Source organism: Phaseolus vulgaris, chromosome 7 (genome assembly GCF_051622355.1).
Source record: "Phaseolus vulgaris cultivar YP4 chromosome 7, ASM5162235v1, whole genome shotgun sequence".
NCBI classification, from domain to species: domain Eukaryota; kingdom Viridiplantae; phylum Streptophyta; class Magnoliopsida; order Fabales; family Fabaceae; genus Phaseolus; species Phaseolus vulgaris.
Window position 1 is genome coordinate 40,698,441 of NC_143504.1, and position 22,070 is coordinate 40,720,510.

Sequence of the window (22,070 nt, forward strand, 5' to 3'; positions counted from 1 at the left end):
AAACTGAATAATTAACTGATATTTTATAAATTTCACAATACACTCAATAATAGGACTACAACAATGTATTTATAGGCACTGTATGCCGCTCAGCACCATTTAACTAATATAAGTTCTTGCTAGGCACCATTAGGCTATTCTTAGCAATGGCTGATAGCTATAAAAGACTAACAGTAGTACAAACTAAACTTACAAACTTATTTTTACACCATCCCCTCTCAAACTAAAGAAGATTTTTCAGATGAAAAATTCTTCACATTGTTTTGCTTCGAAGAAACATAAATCGAACCCAAGATAGAGGCTTGGTCAGTACATCTAAACACTGATCAAGAGCAGAATATGATAGATGTAGATTTGCTTGGCCATAACCTTTTCTCGCACAAAGAAATCCATGATAGTTCAGTGGAAGTTTGAGACAAACTTTTGTATTCTGCCTCAGCACTGGACAAAGCAGTAACTTGTTTCTTTAAGAGACCACCAAGATATCAAATTAGGACCAAGAAAGATGGTTGCTCCTAAAGTATAACATCTATCATCAACATCAAGAAGTAAAATTTTGGCTTATTTTTCAAAATCATTTTCTTCTGAAAATGCTTTCTAATATTCTATCAAACATATTTTCAGCTTCCTTTTCTGTTTTCTTTGGAAATTAAAACAGAAAATGTTCAAAGTAAATGCCACCTAAACTTCTGAAACAGAACATTTTCTAAAGTGATTCAAACTGACAAGAGATAGATATTGCAACATTAATCCTAATTGCAACAAAGTCTGACTAACTGCAACTGACAACCCAACTGTCAGTTACCGATAACCAACTTGCCAGAACAGGATCCAATACCCTGCACTTGATTGCAGCAGATACAGCATCATAACCTAAGATCTCTAACAATCATTGATGAAATCCATTTTATACAAACGGTTAATGCATGACCAAATGCTCAATGCTTGTGTCTGAGTTTGTCCCCTGTATTAAAAATTCCTCATTCAGTGTTCCCCATATATAAGATAGAACAATCAAATATCACCGAAATATACTTTATTTCCATTCAACAACAAAGATTGCTTCAATAATTGCCATTGCAAATATAAATTAGATTGGTAATTAAAGTTTGCAGAAAGAGTCTACCCTCTGAATATGTTTTGATATCATCTCTAGAGTCATTAAAACCTTCCTTCCATGAGTAAGTTCACTTCTGTTGCAATAACAGGTATGAATGTCATTATACAACATAATAATACAGAAAAAAGCATGTCTATGAACTGATTCAAAGCACAAAGAACATTAGCTTAGGTAATTATCAACATATGGTATATGCCCGCAAGTAAGAAATTCACATTGAAGTTCAAGGGACAACCACAAAAGCAAGAAATATGCCCTAAATAAATAAATAAAACAACCCGAGATTCAAAAAAATATTGCTCACTAAAGATTATATTCGTAATAATAAATATTCCAGAGTGAAGCCTTGATGTGTAGGGCTGATCATTCTAGTTCCAAGATCAAGCCATTGTTATTCAATTAAAACATGGATAACTAGATTACTTAGTAAAAGAAACACAACACTTTAGAAAATAAAATGTGTCATGCACACTCTTACAAAGCAATTGTTTTTTCAAATACTTAATATAGCAAGATAACATTTTAGGGAAGAATTTATGCAAAACCTTTTAAAGGTACCAGAAATCTTTGCACTAAATATGTCAAAGGCAGCTGACACGAAACTACATTTTCTAATTGTTGATATTTTGTTGATATGGTCAATTATCTGCAAGGGAAACACTAATCAGAAACATTTACACTGAAACAATATATGAAAACTAAAGAAAATATATGAAGCCTCCATGGCCATATGGTCCATCTGTTATGAAGGTTAAAACTGAAAACCTTTATAAAAGATGTACCTTCATTGTTTTATCTTTCTCCAAAGGCAATAAAGCCTTGAAGACTCTACTATATGACCCATCATCACAATCAGGCAGTGTCGTTCGAAGCATGGCAATGATAGTTCTGACTACCTATTATAAGAAGGCAAAAGTAAACAAATTATGCATACATGCAGAGATAAAGATACAATCATTTGTAGGTCCAATAGTTGTAAGATTATAATCATAAAACTTTCAACAGCTTGTGAACTTCAATTATAAAATAGTCTAGAAGATATGCTAAACAAATCTGTTGAGCCCAGGGATAACATACACATGTAAGAAGCTGGATGCAAGACATATATGCACTAGCTTAGTTTGACAGAGGGGAAGTCTTAGGGAGTGTAATTAGCCAGTTCATGTAAATATGACTTAACTCATTCTTCACATCCTGGAACTATCTCAATGAAAACCTGGGTAGAGGATTCTATACAAGAAAATTGTCCACTATAGAATTTAGGGTTTTGTTGATACAAATTAGGCGAGGTTTATGTTGATAGGATACATGTGACTGATTATCCTAGTAAAAATACAACTCTAGTTGAAAACACAATTACATATATTTTGAGAAAATAAAGAACAAGAGAAAGGAAAACTTGACCAATTCCTTAAGAAGCTACTTTAGATCCGGTTGGCTAGGATTATAAAATGAGGTATTGGAGTGAAACGAGCATAAGAAAAGAAGGATTTTTCTCACATCCAAAAAAAAGTAAAAAGCTAAGAGATATGTTCTTTCTCCATAACGTTCATTATGCTTTACTGTGAGGTTTTGATTTAGATTAGGAGTATAGTTTCATGGTATTCTCTAGCTTCATTACAAATGCAATGCATAACAACGAATATTATCACTAGTTTTTCTTAAAAATCATAGCTACAATTGCTTCACACTCCTCCTCGTCCCCAAAACATATAATAATAATCAATTGTTAAGCTAACTACACCTACCACTTCCAAGTTAAGGATTCGATCGGCAACTACTCCTACTACCCCACCCTCAACGCCACATGCATTATCTATTAGTCCAATGATGTGGGCTGTGATAACCCCACAAAGGTTCCCCAATCTTAGGCTGGTATATTATGGTGACATTCGACAACGTTGGGAAGTGACTCTGTTGGAGGTGTAAGGCAACGAACATCTTTTTGTGGTGTTGTAAGTTTGAAGCCAACATGCATGTCTCAAGATTTGGAATAATGGCATATGCATCACCATCTGATACCATTGGATTCCTTAGTTCAAGTATGTCAAGAGGAAGCAATAGGTGAAGAAGCCATTTGAGCTATTGAGCATAATAAGAAATGAGTGTTGCACAAGACAGTTTATTGTTGCTAAAAAAAAGGTGGCTCCATGATGAGCATAATTTTACTCACTTTAAAACTTTAATCATAAATTCTTGGACTGTAATCATGAATAAATTAATTGTTTTAATTCAGATTCATCTAATTGGGTTTATCTGTTATTTCTACTAATCTTGTGTTGTAGTCGCAGTACATGGTCCAATATTACTTTGTGTAGATGGTCTGGCTAGACAATCGAGTGGGTACATGGAGTAGAAGGCCCAACAACCCATCTAGCAAGACTGAAGAAAACACCTCAACATCAACTATAATGAAGATGAACCTGTGAAAAGGGTCTGATGAAAATAATAGACTAGACGATCTAGTAGACTGTCTCAAGGAATCATTAACGTTGCGAGTGGGCCTAATCAAGCAAAAGTCCAAGTTGTTTCTTTGAATCAAAACGAGAAACAAAATCTGAATAGAAGAATAAGATAACAAAATCTACAATATCTCGGAAACAAAATTGGATATAAATCATTTGCAAAAATACGAGGCCACAAAATTCGAAAATTCTGAAAAGTTGGAAGTGAGAAATTGTGAACAATATTTGAAACGAAAAATAATAATGAGATCACTTAAGCAAAGAAACCTATAAAAAGATGCAAGATTCAAGGAGAAAGGAATAAGTTTTCTTAGATTTCTTTTTTTTTCTTTGTAATTCTTTGGTTTTGCCTCCGCATAGAAGGCTAGATTTCTTTGGGTTGATTCTCTTGTAATTACAAAATGAATTCTGAGATTCATTGTAATTAAAGTTTTGTTCTTCAATATAGACATTCTGGTCTTATTGAGTTTTAGTTTCTATTTTGGGAATTGTTTCTAGAATTATTCAATTTTGTCTTTAAACAAAACTCTTGTTAAGTTTGCAGTATTATGAACAATCTCTTGGGTGCATGATTCAAGAGGTAAAAGATTTAAAAACCTTAGTAGACGCATGGAGGAGTAAGGTACTGAATAAATTAATGGACGCATGTTTCATTAATTAGATTCCATTGTCTTTGCTGACGCATGTTTACTCAATTCAATTATGTTTGGATGGTTGAATGAATAAAATATTTATATCAACTAATGAAGAGTACATTAAAGAACCTACTTTCTTTACAGTTTCATAATAGCCTATCTTAATCTTTTGCTAAAACACGTTTAAACCTCACTTTAATCCTTACTAGTATCACTAAGCTCATTGTTTGCAGATAGATTATGAATACTGATCTACTAGAATCACTATTGGATTTGTTGAGAGACAACTTGGGATCACCTGAACTTATCTATACTATCATTTCTCTAGTGTTAGATGGTCTAACATTGTTGTTAGACAGTCTCTGCAATGGAACTAGAATTTCTTTCAATTTGATCGCCTAAATGACAACGATCACTCCAATTGGTATCTTGGTTAAAAACACAGACCATATTCTTAGGGAGATAAAATATTTTTCCTTTGTTACAATGTAAAAAGGTTTGGCTAATATTTATTTTAACCTTCTCTTTTGCATTAAAGATAATGACAAATTTGGTTCACAATGCAACCCCTCAAAATGCCATGCCCTTGATTCTAGTGTTCTTGTATGCATCACATGGAGAACTAGTTTGTGTGTAGACTTAATCATCTGGATAGTTTGCTTGATTCAAGTGCAATTTAGACTTCAATACGTGCATGCACATGCATGGCTTAGTGTTTTCGCAAAGTTGGGTGCTAATGGGAGGTGGGGAATTCCTATGACATGGCACTGATCTCCAAGGACCTAAGACAGATGCTTATTATTTTGAATGTAATGGGCTTTATATTGGGCAAGGAGAAATGATGGGTGCCTTGACTGCCAATTACAACTACATTCATGTTGTTATTATTTTCTCCTTTTCACTTCAATGCATGCATGTTATCAATATGTTGACGGCTATGTTTGTTTTTTTGCTGAATGGTAAAATTAAAACTCAACTATGCATGTGGGATTTCCTGGTGCCACAATCAATTGATGGACACACCTTTTAAACTTTGTACGTTGCAATTATTTTTGTTTAGTTTTTTATTTTAAAATGCTATTTACTTATTCTAAATTATTTTATTGACGGCTATTTACTTAATTATGTTTGTTAATTAAATTTTAGTACCCCTTTTTTAGAACATGTGTAGGTAACTCTACTTCTAATAGTAAAAAATTAAATTTTATAATTGTATGTAGGATTGCATCATCATACACACTAAGATTCATTTAAAATATAATGACAATCTTCAAATGTTTGTTATGTGCTAACTTTTTTTGATTCTTTTAATATAATTGTGTAGATTACATTACCTTTATATTAAAGAGTCATTTAGGTATATGTATGACAACACACGTCACGTTATCTCGTACCTAGTGCCTATTGATTATAATACATCTGCATTTTTAATATGATAAGTAAAATAATTTTGTACTACCTTAAATAAATTTGAGATATTTGTATAGCTGCATGTGCCATCTTATATTTAATTATCTAAAAATAAAAGAAAATCATAAGAATATAATATAATAAAAATAACCATTTGAGTATATTAATAATCATACACATCATCTTATATTCAATAATTTATTCTTATATAGCAATTTATTTTGATTAAATGTTTTTCTTCTAAATAAAACTCATTCAACAATCTACAATATCAATGCATAATTTACAATATCTTGGCTTATTGTGCATCAAGTATAGTCGTTTGTCCTATCTTACACTCAAATTGGCGTGAACTATAGAAAATGAAAAAAACTAACAAATATTAAAATTAAAAAATATCTTTTTAGACAAAGAACTGATTTTTCATTGTAAATGGAAATACGTAAAAGCAAGGTCATTGCTTATCTAGTCTAAATAAAAATATGCATTATGTTTCAGGGAAATAAATAAACATTTTAAAAACCAAATTTATTTTGCACATTTAATAAAAGGTAATTGTCTTTGGACGAACATAGTACGACGCTAATACCTTACCTACATGTAATCAACTCTCATACCTAAATGTGGTTTCGAGACCACTTTCTTTGAAAGGATTTTTCGTAGTTTTCCTTGGCGATTTCTCTGTTTCCAAAGTTTTATCGTCACCCCGTTGTGACCAAGATTACAGTTGTTAATAATTTACACTTAGAACAAATGGATGTTTTATGTAATTGACATTAATGGTCCCAAATTCTTCACCCTTTCTATAAATTCATTCATTATCTGCCGATTGACTTAGTAGACATAAAAAATGCCATTTAACTTCCAGTTTCTCAACAACAATTGACTGTCATCTTGTTGGTTGGATGTGTTGCTCTCTATAGTTTAAAACAGACCATTCTGGCCTGGTTTTTGGGCGTTCTAGTTCCACCCATCTACAATCATTTGCAGATAAAGGAAAAACAAGAGATGAAGATTCCTCAAGAGAAAATGACAAAAGCAAGAATAAAGAAACTAGAGAAGGAGATTAGATAGCATAGAATAGAAAAATCTCTTCTGTAAAAATGAAATTATTTGTTTCAAATATGTTGGAATATTTTAGGTTTCTAGATACTTCTAGCATGTTCTAAACAGAGTGGTTAAGTGTCATAAACTAACTTCAGAGCTACTTCATACACCTAACTACCTCATCATTACATGATCCAAAGGAGTTGCAACTCCCTCTCATTCATGCATCTATAATCTTGCAAACCCATGTAGATTCGCCTAGGATTAGTTGTTTGACTTCTTTACACCTTTTGTTAGCTTCTTGAATACACCTTCTAATCCTATAAATAGAAGGCTCCTCTCTTGTATGATGTTTTTGTGAGACTTGAGTATCTTGAAAATTTGGCTCTTTGCTTAGGTTCTTATCTTAGGAGAGAGAGCCTTTTCAAGTAGTGAATCTACAATGCAATTATCCTTGAAGTCTCATTTAAGGTGGCGTGTTCTACCATTCTCTATCCTTTCCATATTTTCTATTTTTTCTCTTTTTCCTCAATGGCTGAAACCACCATGAGATATTCCCATCTTGAGTTCTAAGTTGTAAATCTTTCAAAGAGTTTATCGATCCTTTAAGTCCTAGGAGAACTTCATTACCAAATGTGAGGTACGTCACTTTGTCTTTCCATTCATTCTCATTCCTGTGTTTCAAACTTTGTCATCACTAAAGATGATGAGGCTAGAATCTCTGGGAGAAGATACTAAATAAAAGTTCCATGGCTGAGCATATTCCAGATCCTGACGAGAATGCAGACACCCTCAACAAACCACTTTCCTCTCTTAGAGTTCTAGCCATGAGATGAGAGAACTTGGATATATGATCAATTCTACCTCAGTCAACCACCTTGTGTTTGAACGGGAGTATTTTGAAGCTATACATATATTCATTTCATTGTAATTTTGTTTAGCTTTCTTTGTAACAGATTAGTTTTCCTGTTGTGAATTAATTACTTGCTGACGTAGACATAGGTATACACTGTTTCTTTCTCAATACTTTGAACCTAATGAAATGACAATCAATACTTTCTCAGTTACTTGCTGACGTACCTATGACACCACATTTAGATATCATTCTGTACTAGGAAATAAAATCCCAAGGTTTACAATGACCATAAAATAGTTATGATCAACTTAAAATCAAAGGTATTAGTTATTAGTGGAGGCCCAGCGGCCCAGAAATGTTAATATTTTTAACAATAGTCAAATATAAATTGTTCAATATAAACACAGTTTCATATTATTGAAAAATAAATTACCTTTCTTCTGTAAAAAGCTACACCATGAATGTTAAATGGTATTTTCCTATCACGAAAAGCCATTTGGAAGGCTTTCCCCGATACCTGAAACAGGAAGAAAGGCAGTAGGAAAAACCATTCTGTCAGAAATAGGGTAATTGCTCTTGTACATAGTTATAATACCAATAAACATCACCTGCCTACGGTAGAGAATTGCAATGTTGCCAAAACAACAGTTATCTGCTGAATGATTTGATGAAATTTCTAAGATTTTGTCAACAACAAATGCGCATTGTGCATCCTCACTGTGACACTCCTTCATAACTATCTGCACATTATTAACAAAATAATTTTAACTATATATACAAAAATCACAATTAAACATACTTTTCAAAAAAGCATGCAGCAAGATGTAACCTTAGAACCAGAGGAGTTATCAGTAAGAACATTCTTCAGCTGACATCGCTTGGAATTGTTTTGAATAAGAGAAGATGCAGCCTCAACAATGCAACGTGTGGATCGATAGTTTTTGTTAAGCCTAATCTGAACCAAAAAAGTTATGCAAGTATCCAATGAAGACATTTAATAAGGAAATATAGCGTATCCATTCTTCTATCAAATCATATATGTATATGGGTATAACATAACCAATTACTCACTGCAGCCTTGAATCTAAACAAAAATAAATAAACCCACACTAATTAAGAGTTGGTTAGCATTATTTAATTTTACCAATCTGAAGAGTGCAAGAATGGAGAAGATAAAAAAGACCAAGAGTGCACAAGAATAATACCAAGGAGGGTTACATGACAAGTATTAAAATATAAAAAGAAGAATAGGATAAATCCCTTGTGTATATTGAACACATAGATTATGCTTATATAGAAAAAGAAACATATGTGCTAAGTCCATTACATAAATAGAAATATCTAACAATATATATAATATCTCATAATATATAATAATATCTAACACTCCCCTCAAGCTGGTGCATATAAATTATATGTACCCAACTTGTTACAAATATAATCAATCCTAGACCCTCGTAAGGGTTTAGTAAAAATGTCTACTAATTGATCATTTGAATTAACGAACTCAATCTAGATATCTCCGGATATAATATTTTCTCGAATGAAATGACAATCAATCCCAATATGTTTGGTCCTTTCATGAAAAACTAGGGGTGGCAATGCGGGCTGGCCCGCCCCGCATAAGGGTTGGCCCGTGGGCCTGCGGTCTAGCCCACATAAGAAATATTTATTAAAAAAGTAATTTTTTAAATACATATTTTGAATTTTTTTTATTTAGATACATTAGGTAAATGGTCTCATAATATTATTTTCATGAAACATGCGTAATAAGATGTTATTAAAAATTTCGGAATGTAAAATATGAGGCTACATGAAGAAAATATGGGGGTGTAGAAAAAAAAAATTATACATTTTAAAGTTATGTGGGTAATGCGGGACAACTCGCCCCGGCCCGCACTTGGCCCGCAGTGCGGGCCAACAGGTTGAAATAAGCAACCCACCCCACGTTTTTTAAAGTAGGCCGCGGGCCGGCCCGCCCCACTTTGCCACCCCTCTGAAAAACTGGATTTGAGCTAATACGAAGAGCAACCTAATTATCACATATAAGTGTCATTTAAGTAACATCACCAAATTGCAATTCTTTAAGTAATTGTCTAAGCAAAACAAGCTTACAAGTAACTGAGGTCATAGCTCTATATTTGTTTTTGCACTAGATCTCACCACAACACTTTGTTTCTTGCTCTTCCAAGAGATCAGGGTATCACCAATGGAAACACAATAACCGGAAGTTGATCTTCTATCAGATGGAGATCCTGCCCAATCAACATCTGAATAACAAACAACTTTAGTATGGTTATTGTAACCATATAACAAATCTTTTCCAGGAGAGCCTTTAATGTACTTCAGTGTATGAATGATTACATTCCAATAGTCTTCACATGGAGAATTAAGAAATTGACTCACCACACTGACTTCAAAGGAAATATCAGGACGAATATCAGTGAGAAAGTTCAATTTTCCAACTAATCTTTTGTACTTCTCAGGATCTGAAAGAGGCTCCTCCTGTTTGAGTAGAAGTTTGACATTGGGAACCATAGGAGTATCAACAAATCACGAATTCATCAACTCAATTTCTTCCAAAATATCCAATGCATATTTTCTTTGAGAGATAACAATATCATTATTGGATTATGCTACCTCAATCCCCAAGAAATATTTGTGTTTGCCAAGATCTTTGGTTTGAAAGGGACAAAGGTGTTGTTTTACTTGTGAGTTGCCATGGTGATCACTGCATGTAAGAATAATGTCATCAACATATACTACAAGCTAGATATACCCAACACTCGAGTGATGATAAAAAAACTAAATGATCTACTTCACTGCGAGTCAAACCAAACTATTGAACAATATTGCTAAATTTTCCGAACCAAGCCTTGGAAAACTGCTTGAGGCCATATAAAGATTTGCAAAGACGACATACCAATCCAGAAGACTCCCCTTAAGCAACAAAATCGGGAGGTTGCTCCACATAAATTTCTTCCTGCAAACCCCCAATAAGAAAGGCATTTTTGACATCCAGTTGATAAAGAAGCCATAGCTGAAGAGCAGTCCATGACTATGAATAAGCGAACAAAAGTCATCTTTGCCACTAGAGAAAAAGTATCACCATAGTCTAAATCAAAACTTTGGGTATAACCCTTAGCAACAAGATGAGCTTTGAGACGATCAATAGTATCATCAAGACCAACTTTGATAGCAACAATCCACCTGCAACCAACAACGGATTTCCTAGAAGGTAAAGGAACAAGTTCCCAAGTTTCATTATTCTAGAGCGCATTCATTTCATCAAGCATGGCCTGACGCCAACTAGGATGGGTTAAGGCATCACCTATAGATTTTGGAATGGAAATTATTAAAAAGTGAACTTTAAATCTAACTCAACCTTGTAAAACCGGCTTATAAGGTGAGTTTGCACCCACTTATAAACTATGAAATATCTTAATCTCTAGTCGATGAACTCCAACACAACCAAGATGGGCTAAGGCATCACCTACACATTTTGGAATGGATATTATTAAAAAGTGGACTATAAACCTAACTCAACCTTAAAACCGACTTATAAGGTGAGTTTGCACCCACTTATAAACTATGAAATATCATAACCTCTAGTCGATGTAGGATCTCCAACACAACCCCCCATACCAAGGCTACCAACTCATGCATGGAACTATATGTTATGGATAGTTTGATAACGGCCTAACAGTAGGTGGTCTGATAAGTCCAACAAACTCTTGCTAGTATAGGCTCAAAATGGCTCTGATAACATATTAAGAAGTGGACTTTAAGTCTAACTCTACCTTATAAAACCGGCTTATAAGGTGAGGTTTGCACCCAGTTATAAATTATGAAATGTCATAATCTCTAGTCGTTGTCGGATGCCCAACCAATACAAAAGAAATAGACAAAAAGCAGGTATGAAAAGGTTGAGATGGTTTATGGCATGGTTATAGAATCGAGATACGAATCGTGAATCGTTTTTCGATTATTTAGAATCATGAATCGAATCTTATTATGAATCGTAAGATACATAATAAATAAAATATTATATATTTTTAAATAAGAATAAATAACATAAATAAAATTGATTTTAAAATAACATAAATAGTTTTTATTTTAAAATACAATTTTTTTTAAAAATTAATTAAAATGAATAGAAACTTAAATAGTCTTAAAAAATAAAATTGGTTTTTTAAAAATAAATAATCCTATAAAAAAAATTAAGAGTGGTCCAGCCTTTTAGTAAATGTTCAGCTTTTCAGATTAAGCGGTTCAGCTTTTCTTAAAATTTTGCTTCTTACTCATAACAAATAAACTTTATCAAAGAAGCTTTTCTTTTTCTCGTTTGTGGCCCTTCCTCTCCTGTGGACTCCCTCTTCTCCGGTGAGGAAACCTTTTGTCTGTGTTCCTCAATTTTCTTCTTCTATGCGTTCTACATTGTTCTTCTCTTCTCTTCTATTTATTTTCTTCTCTTCTCCACTGTCGTTCATTGATTGAATCGGAAATAACGAAACAAAATCGCGAATCACTCGATTCATGTCACGAATTCAAACCCTAAAACGATTCATCTTCCGATTTGAATCGACAAAGCCATATTTTGATTCAAATCGCGATTGGTATCGTAAGATTCATACGATTCTTTCTAACTACTATGGTTTATGGTAACTCAAAATAGTATATTATGGATAAGGATTACGGGTAGAACGTATACCTTTACGGATGAAAATAGGAAGATCATGTTCAATTGTCAAAGCTGGAGGGGATGGAGGTGTTGGAACTAGAAGAGAGTCATCTGATGAACAATGGGACGTCTGACGACGACTATACACATGAAAAGTTGGTGGCGGTGCTGAATCTTTAGGTGCACTAGGCACAACAAGAGGAATATTAACTTGATTAGATGAAGACACATAAAAAGAAAGAATAACTTTTGACCAAATCATCATGGGGTTCTAGAATTTAATATATTTGTAACAAACTTGGTGTATATGATTTATATGCATCATCTTGAGAGGGAGTATTAGATGTATTTTACTATATGGGCCTAGGACCATCTCTATGTAATGCAATGTACAATCTATGCATAATATGTTCCTTTGTTGTGCTTGAGACACACAAGGATTCCATCATATGACTCTTTCACATTTACTTCTTAAAAATCATTGGATTCAAGTGGAAATTCTTTGATGCATTTATCTTGAAGATGATCTTCAACTTCAAGTGGCATGTTCTTCGATCTCCCAAGTCTCCTTCATCCCTATTTATTTCCTTTGATTTTCCTATGCTCTATTGTTCTATCTAGTTCTTATTTTTCTTTGCTTGTTTTGCTCACACCTAGTTCCTTTTCAATTTGGTTCATGATCTTAATTTTATTTTAATATATTGTTCTATATGTACTTGAATTGTAAGAATCCGTGAATCCTAGCATCACATGAAGTCCTTCACGTTTCAAGGCATAGATGAGATTCCATTTCCTTTCCAAGTTCTTGTTTTTGTTTTGCTTCTTGTTATGGCTTCCTTTGCCTATTTGTCTCCTATCGTAATCTCATTTAAAAATAATAATATTTCTCTATCTAAACTGCCTACTATCATTCAAGAATAAAAGTGAGTCACCGAAAATTAAACCTCAATTAAATGAAGGGTATTTGGGAAATGGTCTCGTTAAATCAGTTAAAATTAGTTTAGATTTGCTTATATTTGAGACCAACACAAGTGCTTATTTTGCTTATATTTGTGGCTGGAGGAAACAAAGTCAAGTATCTAGCATAAAAACATAATTAGTCTAAGAGTGAGAAAAACCTCTTTGTAGTTTGGAAAATCATTTCGAAATGACCTAAATCCAGATATGTCAGCTCCGTTGAAACTGTAAATAGACTGCCAGGAAAATTAAGACATTAGACCAACAGTTAAAAGGATGATCTTTTAAGAAACAAAACAATACAAATATCCAACCACAGACTTATCAAACTTTAGGTATTAAGAAGAAAATATTCATACCTGATCGTCATCACCAACAATTGTTATTTTATGATGAGATGCAAGTATCTTTAGAAACTTGTATTGCATACCACTAGTATCTTGGAATTCATCTATAACAATAGCTTTCCATGAATCCTGACATTCTTTCAACACTTATTCATAGTTTAAACAAACACAACTTAGTCCAACTAACAGTAACAAATGAATAGATTTTAATTAGTTGTATATTATGAAAATCAAAGTATTACCTTCAGGAAATTCACTTAGTAGCATCACAGAACAGCTTATCAAGTCATGATAATCCAAAGCATTACAAGATTTTAATATGTTGTTGTAATTCTCGAGAATTTCTGCCTTATTACAGTCCAGAAAAAAAAATTAGAAGTATGACAAGCAAAACAAGTTGTTGGTATTCATGTGTGCATGCATGTGGAAAAAGTTTTTATTTATCAGCTTACTCCAATTTCATTGCCCATTGCACGATATTCTGCAGAAGTTCTTCCTGAAGCTTTGGCCTGAAAGAATGTAAAGTTATTACATGTGATAGGATAAAATTTTACCTATTAAGCATAAGAAATTAAAAGTACGAATTAAAATATCCTTATGAAGCAATTATAGGTGACAGCTTAATATAGCCACTAAGAAATGCATAATTTTACCACAAAATTTCTTATTAATAATTTAGAAGCAAACAGCTTACAACTCAACTTTCTAGTCCCTAACAAGATGAACAACCAATTGACTCGAGAAGACTAAAGAACTATCAATCTAAAGATTATAAAGACATTTGTACATAGGTAAATGCCTCCCAGTACATACAAAAGAAGTCACAAGATCCACATTAAGAAAATAGTAGAAATAAAAAAAACGGTGAAATTATAGTTGTGAAAATAAAGTAAAAAGTATAGAATTAATCCTTTGCATATAATGAACACATAAAGTTATGTCTTTATAGAAGAAAAAAAACATACAAAAAGTATGGACTAAGCTCATTACATCTAAAACACCTCTTAAGTTGGTGCATACAAATTGTATATATCAACCTTATTACAAATATAATAAATTCTAGATCCCCGTAAGATTTAGTAAAAATATTAACAAATTCAGTCTATATTATTTTTTTTCCTTAATTAGGTTGTAAATAGTCTAAAAATTCAAATTGTAATTGTAGGAGATCCCACATCGACTAGAGATTAGAGTCTTTCATAGTATATAAGTGGGTGCAAACCTCAACCTCATGAGCCGGTTTTATGGGGTTGAGTTAGGCTTAAAGTCCACTTTGTAATATGGTATCAGAGCCATTTCGAGCCTATCCTAGCGAGTGTTTGTGTTGGGCCTATCGTGTCACCCGCTATCGGACCACCCATAATATATTGTCTCACCCCTTTCAAGCCAGATGAATGGAATAGCCTGAGTGGAATGACACTTTACTTCACGTATTATAAGATCTAATCAAGTCATATCATATCTTTAGTCTATGTTAGACTAAACACACCCCCTTCAAGCCAAGTGAATGGAATAACTAAAGTGGAATGACACTTTACTTCACATACATACACTTTATAATACAAACATCAAGGACAAGGGAGTGAGAGCTCTTTCCTTGACATTATAGTGATAAGATGAAACATGTTGTTAATATCAATATTCTAACATAAAGTATCTCTTCAAATTAAAGTTTTCAATTTACTGTTTAGATATTTTAATTGGGAATATCCTTCTCAAAAAGCATGCATTAAGGCATTGTTGAGCAGTGAATACATAAGGTCTTACCATATGAGCAGCAAGACGGGTCAAATCACGCCACATCACACAGTGACATATTTGCAATAGTAAAGTTTTAATTGCAAATGACAGACAATAGTGATTTTCACTTTAACTAGAGCTATATGCCTTACACATACACTAGATACTTCTAATAAAAAAACACCAACTTCTACAACAAATAGAACTTCTTGTAAACATATAAATTGTTTTTTAATATATACAATGAATGATTATAATTTTACATCAGAACTGAGGGAGATTGATGTAGCTTTTGCAGAAGCATTTAAAACAGAGGTTTAGAATGACTGACTCTTTAAATAAACCAAGTACCTGAGCCACAAACTTTTGCCATTTCTTTGCCTTATCCTTGAACTGTTTAGGATCCTTTAGACCATTGGACAAATCACCCATTAATAATGCACCATTTTTATTTCCACTCTTTTCATTTTCTAACAATCTGATGGCCTCAATAATTGCATTTCGCTGCTGCCCCTGTCCATAAATAAAGAATTCAGAAGTACGACCTAACCTGCAGCATAATTCAAATATATTCAGGGATCATTCTAACAATAAGAGAAAAAAGCTTACTGAAGCAACAGATAGTTCACACAGATCCATTCATATAATAAATGCATGCACTGTGATCAAGAACCTGGCAATGGCTTTAAAACAAAATGTGATATACCATTTTTAATGATCTTAAATATTGTTCTTGTATGTCTTTCTCTCCTTTCACCAAAAATGTTTCCTCCAAGGCTCCAAGCGGCATCCCATAGTAATGAGCCTCAATTACTCAATTCAAAAATTTTGAGGCAGTTAATGCAATTATATTTATATTTAAGCACAGTCTCTTTGCCCTAGGATGACCTATAAGGTAGGACTATCTTTATCGTTTCTCCTTTACCCAGTGTTCATAATTTTTCATGGGAGTTTCCATTTATGACATTAAGACAAAGTTGATATACAAAGTACTATTCATGGAAACTACTATAAAAATGAAAAGTTGATATGAGTATTATCACCACAATTCAATAAGTCTCTTGGGTGTAAAGGGGAGGGTAGTTGTGTGTCATAAGAGAGTTTGCAATTTTATCCTTGTAAAAGTTGCAAAAGAAGCAATGTTATCGATATTGGATAACGGATCATATCGGAGACCCCATAAATCATTTATAAAGTTATAACGGGTTATGGCGAAAGATGTTATGGGAAAGATAAAAAGATGTGTTGTGGATTGCAATAAGTATAATGTTTCAATTGGGCCAAAAATAGGCTAAAACAAACCTAATTTTAAGTAGGTTTTGAACTCTTAATTAGGTTTAAGAGTTCATGCGGCCACAGCACATTCAAATTTTATTTGAATAATTGGAGTTTAAGGTTTTATTAGTTAAAAAGTATAATGTTTTAATTGGGCAAAAAATAGGCCAAAAAAACCTAATTTTACGTTGGTTTTGAACTCTTAATTAGGTTTAAGAGTTCATGCAGCCGCAGCACATTCAAATTTTATTTGAATAATTAGAGTTTTAGGATTTTATTAGTTAAAAGTTGGAATGGGCCAAAGGCCCAAACTTATTAGGGATCTTTCAAAATTAGGTTTAAGGTCTTCTATCTCCATGCACCGCACGGTCCCTTCTTCATTTTCTGCCAAGGGTATCACGTTGTTGTGGTAAAACACTAGTACAAGTAAAACTCATCGTTGAGGTACTTGTGGTTGGAATGTTTCTGCTCGAGGGGGAAGTTTACCAATGTGAAACGGACTCACTCTTGAGGAGGAGATTGTTAGAAATCCAAGTGTGAGTCTAAGTATTACATTGAGTACAAATGAAAAAGTTGAGCAACATATGAGGAAGAAGACTCAAAAACTCATTGCTTTAAGGTTTTCGATTGGAGGTGGTGTCAATCCCTTATATCGGTTTGGCTGAGGTCTCATTATTAACAAATCACCTCGGTGGATCCCCCTCAAAAGGCCAAACACCTAGTCTTTCTATTCCTTCCTTTCCCTTCTTCCTCCATCTTCAAATCATAATGCGTGGGATCATTTGTCAAATCATACGTCTAATCTAGGCTTCTTATTGCAAGTTAAAGAAAACACATGAAACTTTGTACACTATTTTTATCTCATGCATGTGAAAGAATGAAAGCCAAACAATTTAGCCTTATTACAGTGTCAAAGCTCTTAAGTCTAACTCAACCTTACAGAATCAACTTGTAACATGAGTTTTACACCCACTTATATAGTATAATTTGATTATGTTTCTCGTTGACGTGAAATCTCCAACACACATCCCCAGGCGAGAATTAGACATCTCAAGCAAATGAATAGATATTTGTGGGTGGTCTGATAGTGGGCTGATAGTAAATGGCACAATAAGTCCAACCACCCTTATTAGGACAAGTTCGGCCACCATCTTAGAAAGTACACTTTAAGACTTATTCAACCTCATAAAACCAGATTGTAAGATTTTCACTCACTTATATATTCTAATTTGATCATATTTCTAGTCTTACATATTATATAATCTGATCATATTTCTAGTCGATGTAGAATTTCGAACACTTAGCATGATCAAGGAAAGCATGTGCTGTACTATAGATATGTTTGTAAGAAATACAATTTAAAAAGAATTTGGTGAGGAACTAGTCACTCTTGCAACTCAACTAATAAATATTGCAGCCAAACTAGCACTTTTTCCCTAGAGCTAGTTCATTTGAATTATGTCTCCAAATATTCATTCCTAAAATATAAGAAGTTGAAGTCATTATCTTTCAAAGTAAAATATACGAAAATTGTCCTTAAACTGACTGTTCTATTCTGCTAGCTTAATCTCAGAATGTTAACTTGTTCATTAGAAAAAATCAACAAAATATATTCAACACTAATCATTCAAATGGAATATCAGTTTGTGAATTGATTAATGGATTGTGAATTATGACAAATGCCAAAACTAGCATTTAAATAACAAGGAAATTAACTGCAACTTTAGTATCTATAACAGAAAACAGAGGAGGACACAAGTTATATCTAATGAGCCACATATCAAGGACAAATTAAAGTGAAATCAGGATCAAATTCAGAACAACATACTTTTCTCCATGTGAACGACAAAGTTGCAAGGAAAATGAGTGAAAAGTGCTGATAGTGAGTTCTTTAGCTGTTGTCTTCCCAGCTATAGATCCTATACGTTCTCTCATTTCAGAAGCAGCTGCTGTTGTGAATGTCATAGCCAGAATTTTTGATGGACTAATGCCCTGCTCATATTTAGCAGAGAATAGAAATAGAAATTACAAACAATTGAGCAACAAAATTTACAGAGGTAAAAACACTTAATCCATAAAGGTAGAAAAAGATGGACAGAGATCAAAGATACTCAAGTGAAAAGCATGTATCTCTTGGGAACAATTATTTTGTATCACCTCATTGAGCAGCATCAATACACGCCCTACCATTGTGGATGTCTGATATAAAAAAAAATAACAAGAAAAATATATCTTTAATATGAAAATCAAAAAACTCAAGGGGAAAAGAAAATCCACATTCAATATGGACCAAAAAGGGCCCTAAAGTAGACGAAGACCTTTCCGCTTCCTGGACCAGCTACAATCATTAAAGGGGTTGAAATATCAGTGCAAGCTGCTTCTCTTTGCCTGTCATTTAGGGACTGCAAGTATTTCAAATATTCCTCAGGCATGCTGCTGTTGCTATTTAGTAAACCTTGCAAGCTTGTATCCACTTCCTCTTGTTTAGTATGTAGCTCAACCCCAGAGCTAAGCAGGTAATCATTTCCTAAACCCCCAGAAACAGAATCGCATCCTGAACTCACACTAACCTCACCAGCAACATTGCTCTTGCTCAAAACTTTCTCGTCACATCTACGAACTAACTGCTGCTCTGCTGCCTTCTCTGCAGATTTCTGCTCAACCAAAATGTCAATCTGCTCCAAAATAGAGTCATCAAAATGGTCATCAAGAAGGCCACTCGCCGAAAAATAATCCAGCTCTTTAGGTTTAGAGCCTTCAGGTTCTCTCCTTGGAGTTTCAAAAAGAGATTGACACAGATTCTGATTCGCGGAACCAAGTGCAGAAACAGACACATTCCTTGCATTGAACACATTCAGCGGCACCTCCGCAAGAGGAACTCTCTCCGCAACAGAATCCAAACCAACATCACCAGCATTCTTGACTCTACAAACAGCAATAGATTACGGAGCTTCAAATAACGAAATTAATTCGCGCGCAGGCGTTTGAAAATGCATTGACGTTTATTCTCTTTCTCGCATTCGATCTTGGCAAAGCTAGTTAAAAGGAAATACGGCATTGCAGAAAATGGAAAATTGGGGAGGAGTAGAGAGAGAGAGAGAGGGTTACCGGTTAGGGTGACGGGGAGAAGAATCACAAGGTCTTTTTCGAGGGAGAATGGGCTTTGAAGAACTGAAATAAGCGCTGATTCGGCCACTTCGTTGCTCTGTCATTTCTGTGGGAACTGCACAACGTCAAACCCTGCCGCAGTTACTCACAGAGTATGCTGCTATGTACATGAAGGAAGCCACTAATCACTATCGTCTCTTTCCCCCTCTTTTGAATGGGTTTTCTTTCTTTCCCTCCTTTAAAAAACCATTTTTATTTATTTATTTCCTTTTAGAGAAAAATAACTATAATTGTCATTTTAAAATATTATTTTTACATAAGAATGTCTTATATAATTTCAAATATCATGTTCGAATGTTAGGCAATTACTTCTTGCATAATAATATCACTCTACCAAATTTCAGATGAAAATACCTTTAAATAATAAATAAAACGGGTACCTATAAAAATACATTTTTGGATTTGTTTTAGAATATTTTTTCAGATTTTTTTCTATAATAAATTTTTTGTATTATGAAAAAAAAAATTCATAATGAAATTTTGATTTTTTAATTTCATTCCGAATTTTTATTTTTGGAACACAATAATTTTTCTAGATCTACTTTTCCATAATATATTATTTTAATTTTAGATTTTTATCTGAAATAAAGGATATTTTAGAAATTTAAAACTATGTGGGTGTAGGTTCGAAATTATTGGGTACAGAAAGAATTTGTCTAAATATTGTGGGTCAAATTTTTTAAGAATCTTAAGATTTAGTAATTTTAATTTTAATAAATTTATATAGTAACTTTAAAAATATTTTTATAAATTTATGAACATTTCAAAAGTATTTTATGAAATTCTAGAAAATATTTAAACTAGAGTAAATGAAAAAATAAAATATCAGTTTCGGGTAATGAAAAGTCCCACCAATTTAATTTTTTATATTTAATAGTTAGATTTTTAATTTCATATTACTTTATATTCCATTTATACTAAATTATTTTCACTCGCTCATTGATAAAAAAAATATAGCTATCTCTCATAAGTGGTAAAAGAAACTTCTAAAATTTTAAAAATATTATTTTTATAAGAAATGATGTTTTAAAAATAATAAAAAATTATAAAAGTGTAAATATTTATGAAAATTATTTATTAGAACAAAATTTATAAAAAATTAATATATGTTATTTAAAAATATGTGACATAATAAATATAATTAAAGTATAATAAAAACTTATGCATGACTTGTAAGAACCAGTTGAGATGTTCATAGTCTTCGGTATTAATATTTTTTCAAATAAAATTATCAATTCTTTACAAATATAGACAAACTTTTGTTACACCTGATAATTTTGAACCTGCACTTGATGGTTAATTTTCCTTAATGCGTACTAAATAAAACTTGAGTACCGATATTTTGACACCTCTGTTGAGGTTGCTCCAAATTACATCCGGTTGACATGGCACTTTTAATATTAAAGAAAGAGTGTGTGAGTCCAGTTGCTGAGTTGGAAAAAAAAAACAAAATAAACCTCATTTGGAAGGTGCGTTTGAGAAAAGAGTTTCTGAAAGGGAGAAGGAGTGAGTTCGAAAAAGGGTTTTTGAAAGGGAGAGGGAGTGCGTTCGAAAAAAGGATTTGTTCTTTCATTGAGTTGTGCGTTTGAAAGGTAGTGTTGTGGATTGCGAAGGGACTTTGTTGCCTTTGCTCTTCATTGCGGAAAAACAGGTTCGAATTTGCGTTTTCGATTGGTAGGGTTTTCGATTGGTGGGGTTTTGGATTGGGCGCGGCGGATAGGGTTTTTGATTGGCCGGTAAACAAGCGTGCGGCGATTATTGAAGGGAGACAGAAGCTTTAAAGACGAGCGTTGCCATTAGGTATGTATTTTGGTTTGGTTTAGGGTTTGCCTTATTTTGGTTTGGTTGATTTCCGTTATGAAACGATCATTTTGTAATCTTTTCAATAATGAATGGATGAGTGGATATGCTTAGTTGCTATTAATATAAGGTTTTGTTTATAGCTATTCACTTTATTGAAAGAAGCAAAGTGTAAAAAAAAATCAAAATGGTTTATGTGGAAAATTTTGAATCATCATAATTGCATATATAATCCCCGCGTCATCTACTTCCTTGTATAGTTGATCAATACAATCTTGTAATTGATGTTGGCAAGAGAGTGAGATTTTATTTAGCCAAAAGTGGTGCACATTTTAGCAAACCATGAACCATACTACTAATATTGATCGTAGAACATGAAACAAACCTTGTAGTGCTTGAGCAATTGCAGTCTTTTGAACTTGAATGTGGGAGTTATCAGATCTCTGTCCATGTGAAAGGGATTTGGTTCAAGGTGAACAGCTTTTAGCAATTATTAAAATAAATTTTTAATTTTAACAATTTTATTTTGGACAACCTTAATTCCTTATCACATCACAATTCTTAATTTT

General features: G+C 33.1%; 1 protein-coding gene across 8 annotated transcripts in view; it reads right to left on the reverse strand.

Moving 5' to 3' along the window:
- Positions 1–19,854, reverse strand: part of SRS2 (P-loop containing nucleoside triphosphate hydrolases superfamily protein) — a 48,766-nt gene extending 28,912 nt beyond the window's left edge. For 7 of the 8 annotated variants that reach the window (XR_011081964.2, XR_011081963.2, XR_011081962.2 and 4 more), the window contains exons 1-15: positions 19,642–19,854; positions 18,852–19,458; positions 18,691–18,732; positions 18,362–18,525; positions 15,610–15,808; positions 13,971–14,027; positions 13,761–13,866; positions 13,531–13,664; positions 13,333–13,407; positions 8,363–8,488; positions 8,142–8,273; positions 7,967–8,050; positions 1,903–2,016; positions 1,666–1,766; positions 1,127–1,193 (exon numbers count right to left, since the gene is read on the reverse strand). Coding sequence is in view for 5 of the 8 variants with exons in the window: in XM_068620735.2 (XP_068476836.1) it covers positions 1,127–1,193; positions 1,666–1,766; positions 1,903–2,016; positions 7,967–8,050; positions 8,142–8,273; positions 8,363–8,488; positions 13,333–13,407; positions 13,531–13,664; positions 13,761–13,866; positions 13,971–14,027; positions 15,610–15,808; positions 18,362–18,525; positions 18,691–18,732; positions 18,852–19,458; positions 19,642–19,745 (2,112 nt within the window). In the remaining 3 variants the exon portion in view is untranslated. The remainder of the gene's footprint in view (positions 1–1,126; positions 1,194–1,665; positions 1,767–1,902; positions 2,017–7,966; positions 8,051–8,141; positions 8,274–8,362; positions 8,489–13,332; positions 13,408–13,530; positions 13,665–13,760; positions 13,867–13,970; positions 14,028–15,609; positions 15,809–18,361; positions 18,526–18,690; positions 18,733–18,851; positions 19,459–19,641) is intronic. The other variant, XM_068620734.2, reaches the window with a different exon arrangement.
- Positions 19,855–22,070: the final 2,216 nt, after the last annotated feature.